The following is a 26,249-nucleotide window of genomic DNA, read 5'->3' on the forward strand; positions in this document are numbered from 1 at the left end:
TGTGAAAGATTAGTTTTTATTTCATATGGGAGAGTGCTAGGTGAGCAGCTGAATCCACGGGTAACTACCTTATGGACATTTTAAAAATGTTCATAACATATTCATTAAAATGTGCATGGGATTGAAAACACTTGTGTATTCATTTGTTACCAATTAAAATGCTATTCATTGTCTATTAGAACATTACCTATCTAGTATGATTTCTTTGGCATTCCTAGAAATATCCACAGCACGCCCATAAATGTTGCAATGTGTATTTTACCATTATTTATATTCTAAACAGAGCTGATTGGAAAGTTCAGTTACTTTGCCATAAATGCGTAAGATGTGAGTACATATTTTTTATGCTTACTCCAGATTTCTAATGGGCTCATCTGATTAATTGGACTTAACTGAGTTTTTGGTATTTCATTTTGAAAATGAAGCCAATTAATTTGGAGCTGCATAAAACTTTATACAGTGGTCATGACTCCGTCAAGAGAGTGACCACAAACTCAGTAACTAACATTCAGTTGCAACCATAATTTAATATACTCCAATGACTGAACGTGAAAACAAGACTCGTTCTCCGTAGCCATCATCTCAGCTATAGCATGTGATATACATGGATCATTTTCCAAATACACCAAGGCAGTTTCCCTTCACATATCCAGTGTAGTTTGGGGTTCAGTTTCAAATCAGATTTGGTTAAGTATCAGGCATTTTCTAGCCAAACCGATGTAGCTGAATTAAGAACAGATCTGTTCTCTCAGACGGTGCTGGTAGTATGGTGTGTTCCTTGGGTGACAATCAGACAAGGCCTGATTCTTCAACCAGTCTGTAGAATAGTCCCTTCTGAGCTATTAATTTCCCTGGAGAATCAAATTCAGCAACCTGACCGTTTTCCAAGACTAAAATCCTGTGAATATTAAAAAAGAAATGTAAGCACCAAGATAAACAGTTGCACTGAACTCAAACAATACCTAAGCTATTATTAGAGCATGCCTCAGTTCCACCCCTCTGAAGAGAGCTACTACTTATGAGATACTCCCTTGGAGAGACTAGGAATGCAGTAAATGTGATCTTTAATTCATTGGATTAACTCCAAACCACCGAGTTGTATCCGAGCACGGGAGAGGAGCTCAAGTGAGTAGACATTCAGCAGTAACGATTCATCTGTGAGTGGACAAAAAGGGCTATATAGAGCATGAAATGGACACAGATCTCACTTTCCCTCTGATTAACCCATGGTTAATGGTGAGAAGGCCCATCCTAAGGCAGAATCTTGAGTGGGGTAAACAAGAAATAGACAGAAATGAGACCTAAATGGTTCCAAGGAGATGTCACTCTCTAAAATGCTATGGGGTCTGTCCAGTTTTATAAAGCCTGCCTCTGTCTTCTGCTGTCCTTGTGAAAATGAATGTGAACAAATACACCGATGAAAGGTTACCTGTCGTAATCTAGGATGGTGTTTATACGGTGAGCTATTGTTAACACGGTCCACTCTTTGAACTGAGTCCTTATGGTTGATTGAATCTGAAGATCAGTTTCCAGATCCACCGCTGCGGTGGCCTCATCTAGCACCAGGATTTGGGCTTTCCGCAGGAGTGCCCTGGCCAGACAAACTAGCTGCTTCTGACCAACACTGAAAGCAAGAAGGGCAGATGGTGAACAAACAGGCTGTTGCTTTTCCTTGAGTTTAATCAAAGAATCATAGAAGATTAGGGTTGGTGTCTAGTGCAACCCCCTGCTCAAAGCAATGATGAGTCTGAAAGCAGCACAGCAGCTGATGGCCTTTCCCAAGCGAGGCAGGGGTCTGGGAATGTTAGGAGTGCACCTGGTCTGGTTCTGGGGACAAGACCGAGGGGCCAGATGTGCAATGTGTGTAGACACCATACTACCAGCACCATCTGAGAGAACAGATCTGTTCTTAATTCAGCTACCTGGTAGCACTGCAGATAGCAGCATGAAGCGAGCCAAACAAACGAGGGGATTATTTGTATTGCAGTAGCATCCAGGAGCCCACGGTGTTAGGTGCTGTACAAACACAGAACAGACTGCCCCTACCCCCAAGAAAGTTTGATTTAAGCAATTCCACAGTGCTAAGGGTTATACTGCTACCACAAGCTTGCTCTGTGCTGACTATTGCTTTTTGTGCTTTACTAAATTAGATTTTTCTGTTTAAATTTATTAACCGCATTTAGGAACGTTTACTAATTGTGCACCCTCTGACCCTCAGATACAACGTGCTCTGCCTTTCTCTTTCTGCATTTATGGTACCTCAGGTTTTCCCCTCGCTCCGAGCACTCATGGTTCAATTGATCAGGCAGCTCCAATACAAAGTTCTTGAGCTGAATCAGTTCCAAAACTGTCCAGATGGCTTCATCCGAGTCCTGGTTTAAAGGATCGAGGTTCATTCGTAGAGAACCAGCAAATAAAACTGGATCCTGAGTATAGAACAGCACAAAAGATTCCTGAAATGATTGTTACAAAACAACATAGCTCCTTAACTTCCTTCCACTGCAGGAATCCCAGGGTGAAATGCTACAGCCAGTGTTATGTGGAAGTCAGACAGTGTGGTAAAGTGGTTACTTTTCCATTTTAAAAGCAATGAATTTACCTCTCTCTGTGACCCACTTAAGCCTTCCTGAGTGTCATGGACATTAATGGAAATACCCTGCAGAATTGATAAATGCCTTTAGAAATTAACTTCATACCTGGGGGATAACAGTTATTTTGGCTCTAAGGTCCTGGAGGCCTCTTTGGGCAATATTCACTCCATCAATTAAGATCTCGCCTTCTGCAGCTTCCATTAATCTCAAAAGCCCCATGGCAAGAGTTGATTTCCCAGCTCCGGTTCTTCCAGCTATGCCAATCTTAAAAAAAATACAATGAAGGTTTAGGATGTATGTTTTACACTATTTGACTCATAGTCATAGTTACATTTTAGGACCATGGAATTGACAGGTAACAAACCACTGGTTAAATCTGTCCAGCCTTTGACCATATCTGTCAGAGAAAAACACCCCATTAAGCACCTATTCCTGCAGTTCCTGCTCTGCATACAGGGGTGGTGCTGACACATGGACTTATAACTTTCCTTTGCATTTTCAACTACAAGCTGTTCTGCCTTCATCTGCTGTTCCCCTTGGCCTCTTTTTGAAAGCCATCCAATATCTTTCACCAGTTTACAAAGTAAAGGCACTATTCCTCTGCTTTAATGGTGGAGAAGACAAGTGGATGGATCTGTGAGTGACAAACAGCCTGTCCTATGCAGATCCTGGGTGCAATATCTGCCAGTCTTTCCTGTCACAGGCCAAGGATTTAATTCCTTTTCACTGCAGCCTCCTGGAATAGCTGAGGACTGGCATGAATTGGCATCACGTTTGGTTACAGGTTGGTGGTACACATGATCAGCCATGTGGATTCCAGCATAAATTTGATACATAGTCATTAGGACCAGGACGCACATGACTTGAAAGGATCGGACCATTTCTCCAAGAACCTTTGGCCTCACGTTGTCAAAATATTCACCTAACATTCTTAGAGTTGGGTAACAACCCATAGCGAACTTTAAATTGTTTAATTACAGAGGGAAATCATTAAAAGCCTTAGATTAGGGGTCTCCAACTCAATTTACCTGCGGGCCAGTGCCAGTCCTCAAATCCTCCCAGCGGGCCAATAATGTCACTGAAGATGGTATTCAGAAAAGAAAATGTTTATATTGTATTTTTTATTTTGAATTTCTTAGCAATAATAAAACTGTCATACAACTTTATACAATTCTTCGCTTGCCAGAGAGTTTTTAGTGTTTGCCAGACACCTGGCAACGCTTCAGTTCTGTCAGTTTGTTGATGTTTGGCCTCAGTGACTGAGCAGTTGAAACCTTCAGGATTGCAGCAAGGTGTGCATCAGAGAGCTGTGTTCGGTATTTTGACTTGTTTTTATTCATTGTGGAAAAAAGTGACCCTGCCTCCATGGCTGACTCTGCCTGGCAACTAATAATGCTGACTGCCTGGCGACTAGTGATGGTATTGCTGTTCCTCTTCCCCAGCCAATGGGAGCTGTGGGGGTGGGAGGGGTGGCACCTGCAGCGAACATTGCCAACAGCATGGCTGCATGAGTCTCTCCTCCGCAGGCCGCAGTGGGGAGGTTCTCGGGCCACAGATGGCCTGCGGCCGGGACTTTGAGACCCCTGCCTTAGATGGAGAAAAACCAGAATAGCTGCCAAATATAAAGGAGCTTAGATGTTACATTAAATTAAAATAAACATCAAATTCCTTTAGAGCTGCTCTGTCAACTTCCTATAAAACAATAGGATCTGACTCGGTAGAATTCCTAACACACAGTATCAAAACTGAAAACAAAGCCATATATTAAGAAGGGGTTCCTCAGTGCGCTAGGAGACTATGAAGGCCAAACGTACTGTGTATTTACCTCAGTGTAGCTTTTGTCTTCAAGCCTTAAACTCTTTGACACAGGGATTGTTTTCAGTTTAGCAGCAGCTGCCTATTCGAAAGCACTGTTCACGCTTGCAGCTCCAAAGAAATAAATGGCCTTGCTTACCTTCTCTTGCCCGTTTATTTTTATATTGATGTTCTTTAGTGCGAACTCTAAATTTGGCCTGTACTGCACACTATAGTTTCTAAATTCAATTGCTCCTTCAGTTGGCCAAGCCTGACTTGCAGAATTACTGCCCAGAGTCCAGGGAGCCTGTGTAAAAGAGAAACAAACAGCACCTTCTTAAGCTGGTTTAAGTCTTCAAGTAATATGGCTATAATCAAAATGGAAAACTTCTCAGAGCAAAAATTCTTTCTGGATCTCTCTCTTTAAAAGCTTCTTTAGAGGCAGCATTTATTCTTCATAAAGGAATTGTTGAAGTTGAAATTAATTTCTTTATACAAAGATCCAGATTACTTTATTAACTGAAGTTTGGGGATAAGCATTTGTATGCACGTCAGATTAATTACATTATCGGGAAACCACACTGACTGTTCTAACTGTTGGCTCTGCCACACTCAGTTCAATCTATGTTGAAGAGATCGTACCTGTTCATTTTTAATGTTTATATAGCATAAAAGAAATAAAAATGATTGTTGAGATTCTGTCATTAAAGGCCAGCAACTGTCAACACTTATAACATCAGATCTGAGATGCCACAATTAGTCTCTATTCTAAGCATGGAGAAAACGCCACCGTGCATTCCATGGGTGTGGTAACTGTTAATAAATTATACTTTTTTAAAATAACAACTACAGCTTCACTGGTTTAAGGACATAAACTGAGCAGAGGTTATAAAGAACACCTAGTTATTTTAAAGTAACCTAACCGGGTCTCTGGGAATTAAAATGGGGAAGTGTTGATCCTTAGAATAGAAAAATTGCTGATCTGGTTTCTGACAAATTTCAGTTCAAAGGGTAAGAACAATGGTTGGCTAGTTACCTCTTTTGGAGTTTTTGAATACTCTCTCACTCTCTCCACGGAAACAATGTTGTTTTCTATTTCTGTCCAGGAGCGCACCATCCAGTTCAAAATGCCTGTTATCTACAAAAGGAGAGAGGACTGGCTAGAAATGAAATACCAACTTTGACCTTGTTCTTACAAAGTACTTGGCACTTTGTAGGATCAGGCCCAGTGTTTGCACAAGGGGCCTCCCTGGATAAGCTATTAAGAGATTGTCTGTCTGTAAATTGTTTTGCAAGACAAAATAAAATAAAATAAATCCTGCTGACACCAGACCTTTCTGGAAAATTTTGCCCAGGCCACATTGGAGGAGCCTTGCCAGCTCACCCTGAGGCTACCTCAGTGCCAATTTACCAAGAATTAGATGTTACTGCCTGTCTTATGTTAAACTTCCAGCTCTTAAAAGTGACATGAAAACCGTTCAAGATAATCTGCGACTAGTCACATGAACATAGAAAATAAACACTGAAGAAAACCATTTGGCTGTTAAACTACAGTGACCATTTAAGCTCAAATTCAAAGGAACAAGAGGGATGTTGCATGTATTTGAGACTTGTTCTCTGTAAGGTCCTATAGTCTATAAATAACAGTGACAGGGTTACTGAGGTTTAAAAAAATAAGGGAGTCTATAAAACTAGTTTAATGTCTGGAAAGGAATAAAAATATTTCCAAGCTTCTTTCAAAAGTCAATGGAAGCATCTTGTTTAAAATAATAAAAAATTCCCTTCCAGTATTTGCAACTCAAATGTTGCACAATTGTGCTGGTACTTGAGCCCTGGTCTACACTACGAGTTTAGGTCGAATTTAACAGCGTAGGTCGATTTAACCCTGCACCCGTCCACACGACCAAGCCTGTTTTGTCGACTTAAAGGACTCTTAAAATCGATTTCTGTACTCCTCCCTGGCGAGGGCTTTAGCGCTAAAATTGATCTTGCTGGGTCGAATTTGGGTTAGTGTGGACGCAATTCGACGGTATTGGCCTCTGGGAGCTATCCCAGAGTGCTCCATTGTGACCGCTCTGGACAGCACTCATCTCAGATGCACTGGCCAGGTAGACAGGAAAAGCCCCGGGAACTTTTGAATTTCATTTCCTGTTTGGCCAGGGTGGTGAGCTGATCAGCCCAGGTGACCATGCAGAACTCATCAGCACAGGTGACCATGGAATCCCAGAATCACAAAAGAGCTCCAGCATGGACCGAACGGGAGATAATGGATTTGATCGCTGTATGGGGAGAAGAATCCGTGCAGGCAGAACGCCGTTCCAAAAGACGAAATGCCAATATATTTGCCAAAATCTCCAAGGGCATGATGGACAGAGGCTACAACAGGGACACACAGCAGTGCCGTGTGAAAGTTAAGGAGCTGAGGCAAGCCTACCAAAAAACAAAGGATGCAAACGGTTGCTCTGGGTCAGAGCCCCATACATGCCGGTTCTATGATGAGCTGCATGCAATTCTGGGGGGTGGCCCCTACCAGTACTCCACCACTGTCCATGGACACCTGCAAGGGGGCAGTCTCACGCAACAGGGATGAGGAGTCTGAAGATGAAGAGGAGGTTGAGGATAGCGCACAGCAGGCAAGCGGAGAATCCCTTCTCCCTGGCAGCCAGGACCTGTTCATCACCCTGGAGCCAATACCCTCCCAACTCTCCCAAGGGAAGCCGGAGAAGGAACCTCTGGTGAGTGTACCTTTTTAAATATAATACAGGGTTTAAAAGCAAGTGTGTTTAATGATTAATTTACACGCCAAGCCAGTAGCAAGTAGTCTGGATTCATTGCAGAACAAAACCTTGTAGCGAATGGACCCGGGCTTTGGCTGTTTGCCTGTGGCTGAAAATAAATCATCCCCGCTGTTAGCCACGCAGCGGGGGGAAGCCTGTTCATGGCTGACCGGGATCTTCCCTGATACTAGCCACGCGGTGGAGGTGTGGGGGTGTGAAGCGATCATCCCAGAGAATTGGGGTGGGGTTGGATTGTGCTGCACATTCACCCTAAAACCGCAGCCCCTCCTTTTAAATGGCCAACCCAACGGGCTTTTCTTGGTATGGGAAAGGAGGGCGCTGCTGTTTGAAACTGTTCCCACATGTTATGAAGGTTGAAGATGCCGAAACCCTTTGCCTTACCATGGCTGCCTGCAAGCCGAATTCTGTTGCCCAGCCGAGCGTGTGATGTCCCACACCAAACCAGCAGGCACTCAATATAAGAGGAAAAATGCGATCTGGTAGCAAAAGCACATGTGCTTTGTAATGTGAATCACTTGATTCAGTGTGAAATAGTCTTCCCTTTGTTCTCTAAAATGTATCTTTTTAAATACTACTCTCCCTTTTTTTCTCCCGCAGCTGCAAATGTTTCTACTCTCCCCCTATCATCTCCGTCCCAGAGGCTAGCGCAGATTAGAAGGTGAAAAAAACGCACTCGCGATGAGATGTTCTCAGAGCTCATGCAGTCCTCCCGCACTGAAAGAGCTCAGCAGAATGCGTGGAGGCAAACAATGGCAGAGTCCAGGAAAGCATTAAATGAACGCGATGAGAGGAGGGAGGAGCACGCTGAGAGGAGGCAGGATGCAATGCTGAGGCTAATCGGGGAGCAAACAGACATGCTCAGGCGTCTGGTGGAGCTGCAGAAAAGCCAACAAGAGCACAGACTGCCGCTGCATCCACTATACAACCCCCTGCCCTCCTCCCCAAGTTCCATATCCTCCTCACCCAGATGCCCAAGAACGTGGGTGGGGTGGGAGGAGACTCTGGGCACCCAGCCACTCCACCCCAGAGGATTGCCCAAGCAACAGAAGGCTGGCATTCAATAAGTTTTGAACTGTAGTGTGGCTTTGTCCTTCCCTTCTCCCCTCATCCACCACCCCACTCAGTGCTTCCCTCCTCATCCACCCCTCCCGGGCTACCTTGCGAGTTTTCCCCCTATTTGTGTGATGAATTAATAAAGAATGCATGATTTTGAAACAATAATGACTTTATTGCCTCTGAAAGCGGTGATCGAAGGGGGAAGATTGGTTGGCTTACAGGTAAGTAGAGTCAACCAAGGGGGCAGGTTTTCATCAAGGAGAAACAAAGAGACTGCCTGGCCAGTCATGAAACTAGTTTTCAAAGCTTCTCTGATGCGCAGGGCGCCCAGCTGTGCTCTTCTAATTGCCCTGATGTCTGGTTGTGCATCATCGGCCGCCAGGCGATTTGCCTCAATCTCTCACCCCGCCATAAAGGTCTCCCCCTTACTCTCACAGATACTGTGGAGCACACAGCAAGCAGCAATAACAATGGGAATACTGGTTTTGCTGAGGTCTAACCTAGTCAGTAAACTGCACCAGCGAACTCTTAAACGTCCAAATGCCCATTCTACCCCATTCTGCACTTGCTCAGCCTATAGTTGAAGTGCTCCTTACTACTGTCCAGCGTGCCTGTGTACGGTTTCATGAGCCATGGCATTAAATGATAGGCTGGGACTCCAAGGATAACTATAGGCATTTCAACATCCCCAACAGTAATTTTCTGGTCTGGGAAGTAAGTTCCTTCCTGCAGCTGTTCAAACAGACCAGAATTCCTGAAGATGCGAGTGTCATGCACCTTTCCCAGCCATCCCACGTTGATGTCAGTGAAATGTCCCTTGTGATCCACCAGTGCTTGCAGCACCATTGAAAAGTACCCTTTGCAGTTTACGTACTGGCTGCCAAGGTGGTCCAGTCCCAAGATAGGGATATGCGTTCTGTCTATTGCCCCACCACAGTTAGGGAACCCCATTGCAGCAAAGCCATCCAGTATGACCTGCACATTTCTCGGAGTCACTATCCTTGATAGAAGCAGCTCAGTGATTGCATTGGCTACTTGGATCACAGCAGCCCCCACAGTAGATTTACCCACTCCAAATTGATTCCCGACTGACCGGTAGCTGTCTGGTGTTGCAAGCTTCCAGATGGCTATTGCCACTCGCTTCTCAACTATGAGGGCTGGTCTCATCTTGGTATTCTTGTGCTTCAGGGCAGGGGAAAGCAAGTCACAAAGTTCCATGAAAGTGTCCTTATGCATGCAAAAGTTTCTCAGCCACTGGGCATCATCCCAGACCTGCAACACTATGTGGTCCCACCAGTCTGTGCTTGTTTCCTAGGCCCAGAATCTGCATTCCACATCGTGAACCTGCCCCATTACCACCATGATGTCCAAATTGCCAGGGCCCGTGCTTTGAGAGAAGTCTGTGTCCATGTCCTTATCACTATCGTGATCATGCTGTCGTGTCCTCCTCGCCTGCTTTTGCAGGTTCTGCACATACTGCAGGATAATGCACGAGGTGTTTACAATGCTCACTGCAGCAGTGGTGAGCTGAGTGGGCTCCATGCTTGCCATGATATGACATCTGCAGGAGAGCAGAGTTGCAGTGGAAGCGGTGGAGGACGACGGTTAGCACCGCGCACATTTCCCAAGGAAGAACACATGTACCTGGGAGCCCATGACAGAAAACATGGAAAAAAATCGCTATCGAGGCAATAGCAGCAGAGCAGAGTTGCAGCGGAAGCGGTGTATGACGATGGTTTGCAGACCTACTGCACCATCTGCTGCCAGCAGCACCCAGGACACAACAGCGGCGGTGTCGGTGAGCTGAGCGGGCTGCACACTTGCCGTGGTATGGCGTCTGCACGGAAAAAAGTCGCAAAACAATTGTCTGCCGTTGCTTTCGCGGAGGGAGGGGAGACTGACGACATGTACCCAAAACCACCCGCGACAGTGTTTTTGCCCCATCAGGCATTGGGAGCTTAACCCAGAATTCCAATGGGTGGCGGAGACTGTGGGAACTGTGGGATAGCTACCCACAGTGCACTGCTCTGTAAGTCGATGCTAGCAGTGGTAGTGAGGACGCACTCCGCCGACTTAATGCGCTTAGTGTGGACATACGCAATCGACTGTATGAAATAGATTTCTAAAAATTGACTTCTATAAAATCGACCTAATTTCGTAGTGTAGACATACCCTGAGAGTTTGATATTGCCTAGGAAATTTTAAAAATAAGAGGCTAGCTAATCTATTCTCATTGTCCAAGCTGAGAAATGTCCAACATAAACAGCACAACTAGTGGAAAGGAAATTAGAGTCTTTAAAATTCTTCCACTTTTAATTCTCTAGAGCCTGATGCTTGCAATCTATGTGCTAATCAAACGAGTAAGGGCTGCAGGATTGGACCCATAGAGTTATTTGTGATACAGGTAAGGATTTTAAAAAATGATCTGTAACCTGACATCCCCTCTGATGAGATGGTAAAATCATGCACTGCTGCTTTGAGTTACCTGAAGAGCACACGAAATGGAAAAGCCAACAATCCCTGGACTAAGATGTGTTTTGCTAAGCACAGCGAACAGGGCTGCAAACAACACGATACCATTACCTAGAAACTCTAGGTTTGTAGCAAGCCACCTGCAAGTAGAGAAGAGAGGATTTAGCCCACCTCCATTCTCTTTATGTTCTTGTGTCCTCTCAATTTCATATACTGCCTGCAACTATTTTTGTAAAATGTATTTGAAGCCTTCTCGGTAAAGGATGTTAAATAAGGTCATTATGATCATAGGGTTGGCTTTTTACATAACCGCTAGCAAGCCTCTGGAATTGACAGCAGTGCTGGTCTGTAAATGGCCCATGCGCTGCGCCACAGCTCTTCCGCTGTAGCCTGAGTCCATCATTTCCACCGGGTGAGCAGCTTTCGTTCAGAGCCTGGAATTGTTGCTCTGAGCCTGGCACCAGCAATGAATGGCTCTTCCCTTGGAGTTAGTTCTGATGTAAGCTGGGTCTGAAGGAGTTCCCCTCTTCTCCCCCTCCCTCCCTCCCCTGACATCTAGTGATGCACTGCCGTGGGGGATGGGGGAGGGGAGGGAAGACTTCAGGAGCAGAGCATGTTTGCATAGACATGGAGCTGCTTTGCCAAAATGATCAATTTTGGCTGGTTTGGGTTACAAATCACTGTAGTATTCAAATGCAGGGATAATGAAATAATGTTATCCTTATTGTATGAGTAAAGGGCAGCAGAACTGTGCTTAGCATGCCCTGATTGAGGGGGTCACCCTAAACTGAACCTCTCTTGCTAAGCAGGGGGTAGAATACCAAATTCCAGCGATGAGTGGATGAAGACAAGTGTTACTAACTGGTAGCGTGGACACTCCCTAAAGAGTCCTAGACACTTTTTGACCTTCCCTTCTCCAGCTTTTAATGACAGAGCTGCTTAGACTCAATTAAGAGTCCTTGTTTCCAGGTGGTGATTCCTAAAGCTTGTCCTCACTGCTGAGCAAGTCTAAGGCTAAGCCCTGGACCTTGTGTGGGAACAGGTAAAGGCAACACAGAAACTGCCTTGGCAGTGATGTTCCCTGCTACCTGCTGAAATCACTGAGAGCTGGGTGAAGTGGTAGAACCTCAGAATGTGACATTGCAGAAGCTCAGCAGCGCCGAGACGCCAGACAGTGGGAGTGGTGGGACAGTGGGAGTGGTGGCAGAGAGACAGCGGTAGCAGTGGGAGGCGATTAGCAGCAGTAGAGCGTGGACCCAACCCCCTCATGAATGCACCTCTGAACCCTGGGTGTTCGCTAAGCAAAGACCACCAACTGTGAGTGGGGCGCTGGGGAGGGAAAGGGAGTGGTGTGTTAAGAGACATTTGTTTGTTGGACTTTGTGACATCTGATTAAAATATGACCATGCAAAATCATGGTTGCTACTACTGTTATATAATTGCAACAGATCTTATACCAAGTGTGACACGTGGCCAGAAAGGATTAAGCAGCTTGCAGGATAAATGGCCCAAAGGCAACCATTAGAGACGTGTTAAAGTATGTGAAAGGTAATTAGGGCCACTGCATGTTAGATTGGCTAGAACTTTGAAATGCAAACTTGTATTGTTAGAGAATTGGAGATGATACTAAATGTATGTGTGTACTTTTTTCTTGTAGGATGTTCCTGTCTGTCACTATAGCTATTGATTCAGAGATCAAAAGGACATATTAACATTTAAATGAACTGTAAACATAGTAACATCACTGCATTCATCTCTTTGAAATGTATAGCAAATAATCCGCGAATGGTGGAAAAATGGGCAATTGCCTTATGTTAAGCTGTGTAGCTAATTAGCGGCAATGTTTAAGAAATCAGGTCTACTTCAAAATCTCCATGAGTGCCTTTTGTTCACCGAAGGACTCCGACCTGTCAAAGAAGGCTGGAAACTGTATAAAGATGTTTTGGGTCCCAATCCTTTGGATCTCAGATCTGCTTGATGCTTCATGCAGGGGAAGTTTAAACCCAAGATTGAGATCTCCAGTCCTAATCTGGAATCATCCTGAATATGAACATTGGACTATAACCTATGGACTATTTCTGAAAGAACTCTTTGCAACTACAAAGTTCACCATCTCTGCTATGAATTTAATCTCAAGAACTGTACTCATGACTGTATGTATACTGATCTTTTAACCACTACTCTCTCTTTTCTTTTAATAAATTTTGGTTTAGTTAATAAGAATTGGCTGTAAGTGTGTATTTGGGTAAGATCCGGAATATTCATTAACCTGGGTGGTACTGTGTCCGATCCTTTGGGATTGATAGAATTTTTTTATATGATGAATAAGATTTTCAGTAATCCTCATATTTGATTTGGGTGTCTGGATGGAGGCCTACGGCTTTAAGGGAACTGTGGTGTTGGCTTCTGGGTAACCAGTGAGGTATTATAGAAGTTGTTTTGTGCTGGGTTGGTGAATCAAAGCATTGGAATATCCACCAGCTTTGGGGATTGTCTGCCCCATTCTTTTGCTGTTCATCCTAATTGAGTGACCTCAGTTGTCTCCCCTGGGACTCGGGTCACAGACTTTCACACCACAAGGGGAGAAACTGAGGCAAAGGATGCTGCCCAACCCCTCTGTGGGGTGAGTGTTTGCATATGGTCACATGCTTTTGTATTTCGATTGTGGTGTTTTCCCAAATTAATGTTGGACCCTCTTTTCCCTTTTAATCAAAGTTGTATTTGGTTGTACACGGACTCAATGCTGGCGAGAAGGGAAGTACTGCCACTTAGAGGCACCAAGTGGGGGAGGTGTTTAGCTTTCCCAGATTACTGAATGGGGACTCAAGCTGGTTCTATTGTCTTTGTTAAGAGAAACCCTTAGATACTGAACCTAGCTCTTGTTGCTGCCGACTCCACCTGGCAGAAGGGTTGCACTAATCTATAGCTTGAGAATAACATGATTGTATCCCCTATATTTGCAGCTCCATACCTGTCAGCGACGACCCCAGGGAAGCATGTTCTCTGGTTCTCATCCACTCTGGAATCATTCTGTAAAATAAATCTCGGTTGCTCCTTGTAAGCACGAATCACGCTGCTCCCTTGGAAAGTCTCTGAAATGTGGGAATAGATGGGCGAGCGACTCGCAGCTTCCAGGCGTCTCAGCTGGCAGGAGGTGGCAACGTAGAAGTTCTGAGACAGAGGGAAATGGAAAGGGTATGTGATTACCACTATGTTCCCCCCACTAGGCTAATTCATCAGGGGAACTGATCATGTTCAGAAAATTAGAAATGATGCAAAAAAATACAGCAGTGCACATTAACCTCATGTTATAAAACCAAATGTGCAGGCAGAATGTGTTTATTGGGTGAGATACTGTGGCATAGAACTTGTAGCCTGGGTGAGGTATAAGGAGGCCTTTGAGTCCTTGGGGGCATTATCTAAATTTTGGCAGCCTCTCCAGGTTGCCCTATGGGCTGCAGCATTACCTGGAATCTCCACAGTGCTACATGTTGCAATCCCATCCCTGGCATGCCAGAATTTGTGAAAGAGTCCTTGGAGAGCAGCTATAGGGCTGTGCTCCACATACCTGCATCGGGGGAATCTCTGGGTCCTAAAAGCCCTGGTTCTGGCTGTTTTAAGCGGGAGCAGGGGTCAGGATCTCACCCATCATTTCTATACTTCCTCCATTTTAAAATCTCTCCTGATCTCTTAAACTTTGCCTCTAGTTCAAGACAGTAGATTAGCAACCTACAGTTTAGCAACGTATTCACCCAATACAACAAGCTAGGCCCGAGAGCAGGGTGTCTTGCTGCAGACTGAGTGTGCCAGGACAAGCAGAGTTCTCCAGAAAGAAGAGAGTCTGTTGAAGTGGTGCATAGTGCTTCTGTGCATCCGAAGAAGTGGGATGTAGCCCACGAAAGCTTATGCTCAAATAAATTTGTTAGTCTCTAAGGTGCCACAAGTACTCCTGTTCTTTTTTCATAGTGCTGTGATGGGCCAGATGATTTCCTGCCCCATTTCATTATGTCCTGGGTGACGGGTACACCGATCACAGAATTCCATGGCGTGAATGGAATTGCAGAGTTGTACTGACTGCTTCAATCCCATCCTTCCGTGCTCAGATGGGATTTCATGAAGAATCCCTTGTTGTTTACCTGACTTATTCACTAAAGTAGCAAAGCAGACTGATCTTAATTTTCTGTAACAAGTAAAAGTACTGTACTCAAGACTTTTGATATTCCCCCGGCTACCCCCTCCTCTGCCCCCAGTCCTCCCTGGCAAAGTTATTTGACATTTCAGAGAACCAGACTGGGAGAATAAATGGGTGCATTGAAAAGCATCTGCCTCTCTGGCACACGTTTTATGTTAAGGGTGGCACAGGAAGACTGGAGAAGAGGAAAAACACTTCGGGCCTTAGTCTGATCTCCTTTACACTGATGTCAATCAGGAATCTCCACAGAAGTTCCACCTAAAACCATCATGATATCTCAGGCCTTCTAATAAGGCTTCGGAGGCAACTACTGAGAGCCTGGATTCTGTGGGAAGACTCTTCTTAAAATTAGACACGGTGGTTTTGATTCCGGCATGAAATCAGAGGTGAAAAAACACTGACTGAAAATCTCAGCCCCTCAAAAAGGTCTGGTTCAGGTTACTCTAAACAATCGGAGCAGGTTCCTGTAGGAAAGGGTGTGGCGAGTTCTTAGATCAGCCACGTATCTCAAAATCCTACCTGGAACACGGCATACAGCGCTGTCAGTGGCATTATCGCCACCACCGCTATTGGCGTGGCCACTATAACAACTATGTAGATCTCCAGTAAACTGAACAAGAATCCCAGCAGGGACTTCAGTTTATCGGGGATAACAGAATCAATGGCATCTGTTTCTTTGGAGAATCGGTTCAGCAAGTTTCCGATGGGCGTCTGCTCAAAGAACATCATCGGGGATCTGGCAACGTTCTCCAGTAACTGCTGAAAGAGCTTGTGTGATGCAATCACTCCTCCTAGCAGGACGGCTGCAGTTGATCCGAATTTGCCAATGGCTGCAATGGAAGGGAAGGGAAGTCACACAACCTAGACTCAGATTTCTCAGCTGAAAGCATGTTAAGGGGAGTTTTTCTTGAATGTGACTTTGGTGCTGGTGAAAGGTGCTGGTCTATTATTATTGCTATTTTTTTATTTATATTGAGTTGGTGCCTTGGAGCCCGAGTCATGAACCAGGAGTTCATTGTGATCATCACTGTGCAAACGCAGAAGACAATCCCTGCACCAAGCGGTTTACAGTCTAACAGTCACCCCAGAGCCCATTGTATGGCTATTGGATCTGCAGAATAGCCATAGAATGGGCATCAGCACGTGTTAATTTGATTGAACAGTTAGTTCTGTCTCCTACCAAACAGCCCTGAAGACAGAAGCCCTCTGTTCAGTGAATGGTGCAAATAACTGGGATTACTCTGAATTAAATTAACTCTCTTGAGTCGGGTAGACTCCCATGTACTATTAGATTCACTATTACAGCCGGGACTGTTCTATAGTTAAGGTTGCCTAAGAGCTTCTATTCTAATCCCCTGTTTTAACTGGCTCAAAACTTTCACCATTTGGGCTTACGCTTTTCAGATTTTGTTTCTGCCCTAAACTTACTTTTTGTTGTTGAAAGTTTCATTTTAGCTATTTTTGATTAGGAGAAGAGTTAAACAATGTACGCATTTCAAATAATACACATTTTGGCAGCCTTTTTCTAACAGCTTTTTAGATCCAAAAGGCCTAGGGTGGTAAAAAGATTAAATCTGGCCCTCATTGAGAAGTGAGATTTTAATTTGGCTAAATTAGGATTTGGTGAAGAGAGGATGGGAAGGGGGTATGAGGAAGAGAGGGGAGGGGGATAAAGAGGGAGTAGTAAATAAAATTGGGAGAGATGGGAAAAGTGAAACTGACATCATAATCTCCCTCAACATGTGAATTTTTCATGGGTACCAGATCATACAGTTCTGACAAAGAGAGGCAAGATGGCTAAAGGTGGGGGAACCACCCATCATGCTCAGTTGCAATGCACACTAGAGAGAAGAATTCAATGCACACACAAGCAAGCCAGAGTTTTATGCAGTGACACTGGAATATTGTTCAGATACTGTAACCAAAAAAACCCACCAAAAAAATCAGTGCACCCTGTGCAAATGTGCGTCAGAACTTGTTTTTTTAGGTCCTATGCCAAGCCTTTTAGTTTGTTGCCAAGAGCCCAGCAGACTAGCACCCCTAGGACATGCCAAAGTTTGTATGATGGGAAAATTTCCTGGGAATGGGAAAGAGGGAGGCAAATGAAATGCAGAAGAATTAGGTGACCGGGTCAAGCAAACCTTGAAGGACTCCAAGAACACCGAAGACTCCAACTCGCAGCTCTGTGTGCTGCTGCGTTCTGTTATGAACAGGGTCATCTGCCCACATGCTGAGCCAGTAACCGCGACAAAACGAGGCAGCTTGCTGACACACAAACAAGAACACAATGTACAAACAGATCACAGGCCCTGTGGTCCTCAGGTAGTCCAGATAAATGGAAATACTGACCTGGAGTGAAGCAATCAAAAAGAAGGAGGGAAAGAAGGGTCAGGCTTGTTAAGCTGTCTGTTCCTAAGTGAAGGAATGCTCTATGGTGTATGTTCTCTGTTACGCATCGCATGCCATGACAGCCTCATTCATCTCTTTGTCCTATCAGTGCAGGATGAATAATTTGAAGCCATGTTGACCAACCTCAAGGCTTTAACCAGTGCAAACAATGTACAAATGCTTATTGGGTTGAAAGTGTCATTATTTGCAGTAATGAATTTTACTATCCCTTTGAGTGATATTATGATCCACTTTATTCCCATTGGTAAGTGGTTACTTGACAAGACGCATTAACTACTCGTGTGAGTAACTGATCACCAGCAGGAGTGCAGGGATCGCCATCTGGCCGTTAAGGTGAAAGCAACATCTTTTGAATGTGCTTCCCTTGGACACAACTCTCCTTAAGCACCCCACCCCCATATCTCTTTGGGACTTAAACCTCCCATTTGCCTCTGTTCTCTGTAACAGGATTTACAGTTTTGATCCTGACTATTTTTCCCTCCCACATCTCCTAAGTCTCCTCATCATCACCCCCACATGGCCTGGGTATACTGCGCTCTGGACTCCACTTCTGCTGAAATCCTCATCCTCTCACCTGGGTTAACGCACATCCCCTGCTCTTGACCTCCACAAAACCCATCTCTGCCTTCACCTGCAGCCATGGAAGAGTAACAACAGCACTTCTAACCATACATTTCAGGACATGGTTAAGCTGTCCTCCATGAACCTTATCTGACCTTATGTGTCTCCTGTCACTTGTCTCACTTGTCCCTTCACACCACTTCCCCCCGGTTGACTCAAAAGACTTTCCTTCTGCAGCACAAGCCACTTGAAACAGTCTTGTATCTCTCCACCCATCATAATGGAAAGACTTTCCTCCTCATCTCTACAATTTTCTCTCCCTCTGTTGCTGTTTTATTCTAATTTTCTAGCTACACTTTAGCTCTATAAAGCATTTTGGGGAACACGGTTGGTACAGATGCTACACAAAATAAGGTTGAATAGGACCAGACCTTCCACTGGTGCAAATTGGTGTCGCTCTGACTTGCACGGTGTTATGCTGATTTACACCAGCTAAGGATTTTAGTGTAAGTTCCTGTTGCAATAACAGGTTTATTTTAGATTTCATTACTCTAACAAGGAATTGCTGCAGTTACCCTGCTGGTTTGAACTTTCTCCCCTTCTGTTAATCTTCCTGCATCTTTTGGAACTCTAGCAGCTGTGCAGTCTTGATTTATGGCTTTGGCTCCATCTCTCTTAATAGAAGATCTGTCGATTTATAAAAGCAAAACAAACACCATTATTTTTTATCCAAGACCATGACGTTTTTAAGCATTACTAAGAGGGCTGTGGTTTCTGTGGTTCCCGGAATTACTCCGAGCATTCCCCGCATTCAGGGCACACCTCCAGCAATGTGAATCCGGAACAGATTGGTGATGAACAAAACTTTTTCGCATCCAACTGCAGACTGGATGAAATGTTTGGTCTCGGTCTGTTTCCCAGTGGCAGATGTTCACATTCCCCAAACTGGTAACTATTATGGAGTCTCAGCAGAGAGGCCACGGATTAAATGGGTACAGAGACTGAAATACCCTCTCACGCAGGGAGGTGGCACATTGGCAGACAGAGAAGCTTGCTAGTGCTTTTACTGTTCTGAGGCTAATCCACAAGACTTCAGCCTTTAATGCTGTCAATCCAGCACCATCCAAAAGCAATGATTCAGTTAACTATGTGATGCACCACACAAGTGAGGGCTAATAACCTTGATGAATCAAATATTTAAGCAAACTTTACTAATAACAGTTCACTTGTTAATGGGTCTGAACCTGCCTCCTATGGGAGCTGTCTGTCAGTTACTGTGATTGACAACCCATTATGGCTTCAGTCCAAAATGTCTACTCCTTGTTTACTTTGCCATCTCTTACCCATTTTCTCCCTGGCCTGACAGGATTGCTTACCTCCCTTTAACTGCTACTGGTTGATCTGTGGTTTTAATACCAGAGGAGTATCTCTATCAACCTCATGGTATGGAAGTGCCTAGCATCTGAACTCTGGGGAGGAAACTTACAGCTCCTTGGGAAGTATAGAGAAAATATTATTAAAAGCACTCTTTGGTGGTGGTGCCTGTTCACAGCCATGCAATCCATCCATGTGCACATCCTGTTCATTTACAGCCCGGTCCAAACCCCACTGAACTCAGTAGGAATCTTTCCATTGACTCGAATGGGCTTTGGAGCAGGCGCTTGTGCTTTGGTGTCTAAGGCAGGTCTACACTCACCTGCAGAGCTTTCCTGGGGACACGGCATTTCTGGAAGCGATGATGTCCTTGGTGCTTCCTGCAGCTGTGGAATAAATATTCTTGTTATACCTGACATCCTCCTTTGTTCTGTTCAGCCTCGGAGAGAACGAGGGATCATTGGAAAGAACTTCCGATAAAGGTAAGTGTTTGTGAGTCACCTCAGCAAAGCTGCAGTGATGGCACAGGCATTGAATAATGTGTGTTAATAGCATTATCTTTGCCTCATAAGATGGTACCTTTCATGCATTGTGCATACATAGCCCCATTTAGTGGGATGCATCACAGTATGGGATCTCATGGGAAAATGCCTGAGACTTCATGAATAGAAAAAAGCTAATGATTATTGATTGTCTCTTCCTGATCTGTTCTTTCATTTGCTCTTCCCCTGTGTGAACAGCAGTGGATCCCCACTGAGACAACATTCATTAATCAGAAAACACATGAATCATGAAACCAAAAAGAGAGTTATTCAGTTGGTGTACCTTGTAAATCACCCTCTTTCTCTTCTGCATTGTTATATGAATGGAGAAAGTCTGCAAAAGCCCCGTTTCTCTGTAAAAGTTCTTGGTAGGAGCCAGTTTCGGAAATCTCTCCATCCACCATCAGAACAATATTGTCCACTTGGGGCAAAATGTTGATTGCATGAGTCACCAGAACACGAGTCTACTTTAAATAAATAAATACCAGTTATAATTGCTCCAGCCTTCTGCTGCCCTGCGCAGCCTCTTTTGTCTACTGAAGGGACTGCACAGGTGAGCACCTCTGGCAGTGCGATTGATCTAGTCCATTTCACCATTCATGTTAGCACCAACGCCGAACCTCTCAACTTGGATGGCATTCTTCGGATTCTATGTCAGATTTATTGTCACTAACTTGAATGTCTTAGAGCCAAATTCATCCCTTCTGCAACATTAACTTCAGTGAAGTTACACTTGGTGCGAAGTTGCCCTTTGATTTGAAATTCTAAGGATATTTCCACACAATTGTATGTGGGAAGAAAGTCAGTAAAGCTTTTTCAAAATAAGACTTGAGCATGTCTCTATTTCTAATATACAATCAAACTCTTTGCAAGTGCTGATTAAGCCTAAAGTCAGTTCTCTGTGTGTCTTTCATAATTTCAATCTCACAATCTAATTGTGAATACAAATTTGACGTCTGTAAGCACTGATTGCCTGTTTTAATGTAGCCTTTTACTGAACTCTTACCCATACATCTTACCCTAACTGGACTAATAATCAGCACTTCCAGAATCCATTCTACTTACACATTCATGTTGGACTTTAATCTTGGTTTTGTCAGAATGCTCTGCTCCATCCTTGTCCAATTAAAAAAGAGTGCCAACTAACAAAGCGCAGGCACTTAGAACTTACATGCTAACAAAACAAAGCCCATGCCACAGCATAGATTGCGAAACTACCATACAGCCAACCAATTCTCCACTCTACTGCACTGAAAGGTGATGCTCAGATTGTTTCTGACAAGAATAAGGACTGCCAAGAGCATCCTTCAGGAAGAAGGAAGTGAAGAGAAACACTTGGGATAGATATTAGGACAAAGTTTTTAACGCCACGAGGTGCCGTCGCTGCAGATATTCAACAAGGGCATAAAGCAGACCAATACAACGTAGTGATTATTCTTACCAAAGGCAGGCATTGAAAGAGGCTGGATGACCAAAACCATTTTTTTCGTTTATTATTTATGATGGGGGATATGAATTTGTTTACGTACCCTGTCCTTCAGTAAGCCATTGGGTCCAATGACATGTTCAAAAATATGCTGTCCAACCTGGGCATCCACGGCTGAAAGGGGGTCATCCAGCAGGTAAACAGCTGCCTTCTTGTACACCGCACGAGCTAGACTCACTCTTTGTTTCTGCCCTCCAGATATGTTTATCCCCTGTTGAAATACAATGATGTATTTCATATGCTCTGGTATGTGTTTTGACCCTTTTCACTATTTTACACGGAGACTTAACGAGATTAATGGCACTTGATACATTTGCTGTATAAAGTTTCACATAGCCTTATACCTTCTTCATCCCAGAAGTGCTTTCATTACTAAAGGCGGAATCAGCCAATCAATTTCTGCAGTCGTGCAGGAGGGGACCCTATAACATCTTGGAGTTATTGATTTTTGCCTACATTTTCAACCATTTCTCCTAGTTTGAGGTGCCTCAATTTTCAGGTGGCCAGTCTGACACCTTTAAATTAGAGCCTGATTTTTCAGCAAGCACTGAGCACCTGCCCTCTCCCTTTAAGGTGTTTCAAGCTGGGCACCCACAGTCACTGGGCACGCATGGAAAGCTTGGCGGGGGATAGTAACTGGTCCAATACCTTCTCTCCTATTTCACTTTTACTTCCTGCAGGGAAGCTCTCCAGGTCTGGCTGCAGTGCACAAGCATCAATCACTCTGTTATACCAGCTTTCATCCATCTCTTCTCCAAAGATGATATTCTCTTCCACGGAAGCATTTTGTATCCAGTCTTGCTGGGGGACATAAGCTACTGTGCCCTATAAAATGGAAATGGGTGAAATCACTAATGCATTTGTCTCTTTCATAAGCCTCTCAGAGGCCCCCCCAAAAAAGTATTCTATAGAGCAGAAATCTGGTGTTTTATAATCACCTCCCTAGATTTACCTTACTGCCATTGTGTAATGCAAAAATATGAGAGCCCAAGCACTAACAATAAGTGGCTCTTATAGAGTGCTATTTCCCCATAGGTCTCAAAGCACTTCATAAAGTAAGGAAAGCGTCATTAGCCCCATTTTACAGATGGGAACACTGAGACACAGAAAGGTGAAATGACTCACCCAAGCTGTCACAGAAAGTCAGTGCTGGAGCAGAGAATAGAACCCAGCCCCCCCAGTCCCAGGTCATTGCCCAAGTCACTGGAGCAAGATGGGAGGCAAACTTGCAGCCAGCCCAGGGCTCCTTGCTGCCCCTCCTCCCTCAACGTTTGGCAGAAGATGGGTTTTCACCAAATATCAGCGACTCCATGTGCAACTTTGTCAGCTCATACGTGCTAATTGAAAGCAAACACCCAGGGAGGGCTTTACCTTAATAGCCACGTAGCCATCCAACTTCTGCAGCTCACCAAGTAACGCGGACAGCAGGGAAGACTTTCCAGCTCCCACCTGGCCAACCACAACAAGTAGGCAGCCTTGGGGCACGGTTAGATTTATCCTGCAAAAAGAGAGTCCCGCGTCTCCCCAGATTAGTGCCGTCAGTACCTTTTAGATGCAGCATTTGCAAGGGAAACTAGCAACATTTTTGCTATTGTCTCTTAAAGAGAGAAGAAAAAAGTTGCTTCCCTTTCCTTCTGCCAGTTGTCAGGCCCCGTTATATGGGACAAACTATCTCCTTCTGCCACACTAACTTTCCTGACAGCTCCAAACTCAGCTCGTCAAAGCTGTCTCTGGCCAGGATGCCATTGTCCCATTCTGCTCACTGTTGCTTTTTATCATCTAGAGATGGGCTCTTCTAAACAAAATCCCAGATCTAACCCCTGTTTGAGGCTATTTGAAATCTAGATCTAAATGTTGAAACAGGCCCATCTATTTGTGTAAACCAAAGTCATCGTCATTGTTGTCGTTGTCGTCGTCATCATCATGTTCCCATTACACCTCTGGCGTTTAGGGCAGCGACGAAGCTCCTCCACTCCTGTCTGTTTCTGGCAAGTCTTTCAATGGCTCCCCAGCTGCGCCCCAGGTTTTTCAGCTCAGCCCAAGTACTGGATCTTAATAGCCTTGCTCTTTGGCATGCTCAAAATCAGGATTCAGATCCAAATTTGTGACTTGAGCCCATCTCAGGTACTGTCAGCTTCCTACACCCCCCCTCTTCCACTGCATACGCTTAACTTTTTGTTATTGCATTTTATTATAATATCCATTTCTGGAACTGCTGTGCATTGCGAGGTCACAAGAATGGACCTCGCATATGGAATGGCATAAAATGGCTTGCACTGTAAAGGAAAGACATATGGCTGTTCCAGTTTTCAAAGGAAGCTATCTTACTAAAGAGACAAGATGGGTGAGGCAATATCTTTTATTGGACCAACTTCTGTTGGTGAGAGAGAGAAAAACTTTTGAGCCACATGAAGCTCTTCTTCAGGTCTGGGAAATGTACTCCGAGTTTCGCAGTCAAATGCCAGGTGGAACAGATTGTTTAGCATAAACAGATTGTTTATGCATCCGAAGAAGTGGGCTGTAGTCCACGAAAGCTTATGCTCTAATAAATTTGTTAGTCTCTAAGGTGCCACAAGTACTCCTGTTCTTCTTTTTGCGGATACAGACTAACACGGCTGTTACTCTGAAACCATTGTTTAGCATGTTGTCTTATTAAGACACCCGAAGCTCATATTTGGACAAGTGGGTGGTTGAGCTGATAACAGCCAGTTTGACAAACCAATGTGCCTAATTGAGAATCTACTATAGAGTTGGGACATCCTATTAGTGTGCCACATTTGGACTGGACACAGGTACAGTAAATGTCCTGCATGGTTTGATTTTGCAATTTAAGCTGAACTATGTTTAGAAAAACAAAATGTAGGAAATTTAGATCAGAAATCCCTCTAACTATCCTGTACTGACCTCGTTGGATTCACTCTGCAGGGCTGTTGATCAGCACTGGTGGTGATCACTGAATCGCTGGAAATATTTATTTGAAATAAAAGCCTGTACCTTTTAATGCAAGGAGAGCTTCCTCTGCACCAACTGAATGTTCCATTTCTTACGGTGATACCATTCTGTACTAACATATAAAGAGACATGAAAGGCATACATGGGTATTTAGAGAGCTACATAAATGTACTTGTTTCTATTTGATTTATTACATTGCAGTAAATTATGCAATGTTCTCAATAGCTTAAAAAAGATTAATGCAGTTTAATTATCACCAAACTGAGTGCACACAGTAGAATGCGTATACACTAGCAACTAGAGCGGGATCACCAAACCAACAGATAAAGTGACTTTTGGTCAATATCCACCAGTGGCTAGATTTGTCCTAGTGACTTAGGGATGAGCTTTTGTGGGTCTGGTCCTCAGTTGGCTAGCTATCCTGATGGACACTAGCCAAGGATGTGGCCTGCAGGCCCCTCACCACTTCCTTGAGTTATTCAGTGACCCTTAAGGGCTGCATTCTAGGAAGTTAATTATTATAATTAAGAGTATTTTAATGTTAACGCTATAAAATCTTCTCTTGACCCTCCTCTTAAAAGCTTAACTGACAGCAGTGGATTATTTCTTTTTGGGGGAAGAAAAATACACATGGAGGATAAAAATTGTATCTGTCAAATCATCAATATACAGGAGAGAGAACCGAATGAAACTAGTAGCTATAATGGCGATACAGCCACATTTTACATGGCGCACACTCCCTATGCTGTGTGTAACTAATACTAGTGGAAGTGGAGTGCTATGCTCTCCTCACCAGGGCAATCACCCTAGGGCAATGCTTACGGTGGTCCAAGGTAACTGTGCTCATGTTGTTTGGATCCAGCTCTTCAAGATTAAGAAAGGCAGCTAAACGGCTTAAGGAAACCTTGGCCTGAAATTTAAAAACACACAAACCAGTCAATGGATTTAAAATAGTAAATGGTTACAATTCAAGTGAATGCCCAGCTCAGGTCATTTCCCTGGCAATGGTATTGTCTGGGTGTTTGCAGTTTATTCGTGGAAAATTAAACTGACAGTTGAGCGTTCTTGGTGCTTTAAGAACAGGCGTACTTGTGGCACCTTAGAGACTAACAAATTTATTTGAGCATAAGCTTTCATGGGCTACAGCCCACTTCATCGGATGCATAGAATGGAACATATAGCAAAGATATATATAATTACAGAGAACATGAAAAGGTGGGGGTTGTCCTACCCACTCTAAGAGGCTAATTAATTAAGATGAGCAATTATCAGCAGGAGAAAAAAAAACAAAACTTTTGAAGTGATAATCAAGATGGCCCATTTCAGACACTTTGACAACAAGGTGTGAGGATACTTAACATGGGGAAATAGATTCAATGTGTGTAATGGCTCAGCCATTCCCAGTCTCTATTCAAACCTGAGTTGATGGTGTCTAATTTGCACATTAATTCAAGTTCAGCAATTTCTCATTGGAGTCTGGTTTTGAAGCTTTTCTGTTGCAAAATTGCCACCTTTAAGTCTGTTACTGAGTGACCCGAGAGGTTGAAGTATTCTCCTACAGGTTTTTGAATGTTATGATTCCTGATGTCAGATTTGTATCCATTTATTCTTTTGCGTAGAGACTGTCCGGTTTGGCCAATGTACATGGCAGAGGGGCATTGCTGGCACATGATGGCATATATCACATTGGTAGATGTGCAGGTGAACGAGCCCCGATGGCGTGGCTGATGTGATTAGGTCCTATGATTGTGTCACTTGAATAGATATGTGGACAGAGTTGGCATCGGGCTTTGTTGCAAGGATAGGTTCCTGGGTTAGTGTTTTTGTTCTGTGGTGTGTGGTTGCTGGTGAGTATTTGCTTCAAGTTGGGGAGCTGTCTGTAAGCGAGGACAACAATGGGCGTTGGTGCCCTTTCCCCATACCATACCCCACTTGCCTTTCTTCCCATCCAGCTCCGCAATACCCAGTCATTCCATGTCCTTTCTTCCTCTGGAAGGGTGCTCCTCTCTCTGTTCGGAGGTC

The 26,249-nt window shown here is 44.1% G+C and overlaps 1 protein-coding gene across 1 annotated transcript in view; it reads right to left on the bottom strand.

The window, feature by feature from the left end:
- Positions 1-507: 507 nt before the first annotated feature.
- Positions 508-26,249, bottom strand: part of ABCC6 (ATP binding cassette subfamily C member 6) — a 47,919-nt gene continuing 22,177 nt past the window's right edge. Inside the window, exons 14-31 of the mRNA XM_054043052.1 lie at positions 25,050-25,137; positions 24,270-24,339; positions 22,647-22,773; positions 21,924-22,100; positions 21,319-21,486; positions 20,073-20,253; positions 19,570-19,633; positions 18,449-18,560; positions 17,045-17,252; positions 15,423-15,733; positions 13,683-13,882; positions 10,725-10,851; positions 5,422-5,523; positions 4,546-4,692; positions 2,697-2,855; positions 2,260-2,426; positions 1,430-1,624; positions 508-898 (exon numbers count right to left, since the gene is read on the bottom strand). Coding sequence (XP_053899027.1) covers positions 790-898; positions 1,430-1,624; positions 2,260-2,426; positions 2,697-2,855; positions 4,546-4,692; positions 5,422-5,523; positions 10,725-10,851; positions 13,683-13,882; positions 15,423-15,733; positions 17,045-17,252; positions 18,449-18,560; positions 19,570-19,633; positions 20,073-20,253; positions 21,319-21,486; positions 21,924-22,100; positions 22,647-22,773; positions 24,270-24,339; positions 25,050-25,137 — 2,712 coding nt within the window. The 3' untranslated portion in view covers positions 508-789. The remainder of the gene's footprint in view (positions 899-1,429; positions 1,625-2,259; positions 2,427-2,696; positions 2,856-4,545; positions 4,693-5,421; positions 5,524-10,724; positions 10,852-13,682; positions 13,883-15,422; positions 15,734-17,044; positions 17,253-18,448; positions 18,561-19,569; positions 19,634-20,072; positions 20,254-21,318; positions 21,487-21,923; positions 22,101-22,646; positions 22,774-24,269; positions 24,340-25,049; positions 25,138-26,249) is intronic.

The sequence above is a fragment of the Malaclemys terrapin genome, chromosome 10 (genome assembly GCF_027887155.1).
Source record: "Malaclemys terrapin pileata isolate rMalTer1 chromosome 10, rMalTer1.hap1, whole genome shotgun sequence".
NCBI lineage: Eukaryota > Metazoa > Chordata > Testudines > Emydidae > Malaclemys > Malaclemys terrapin.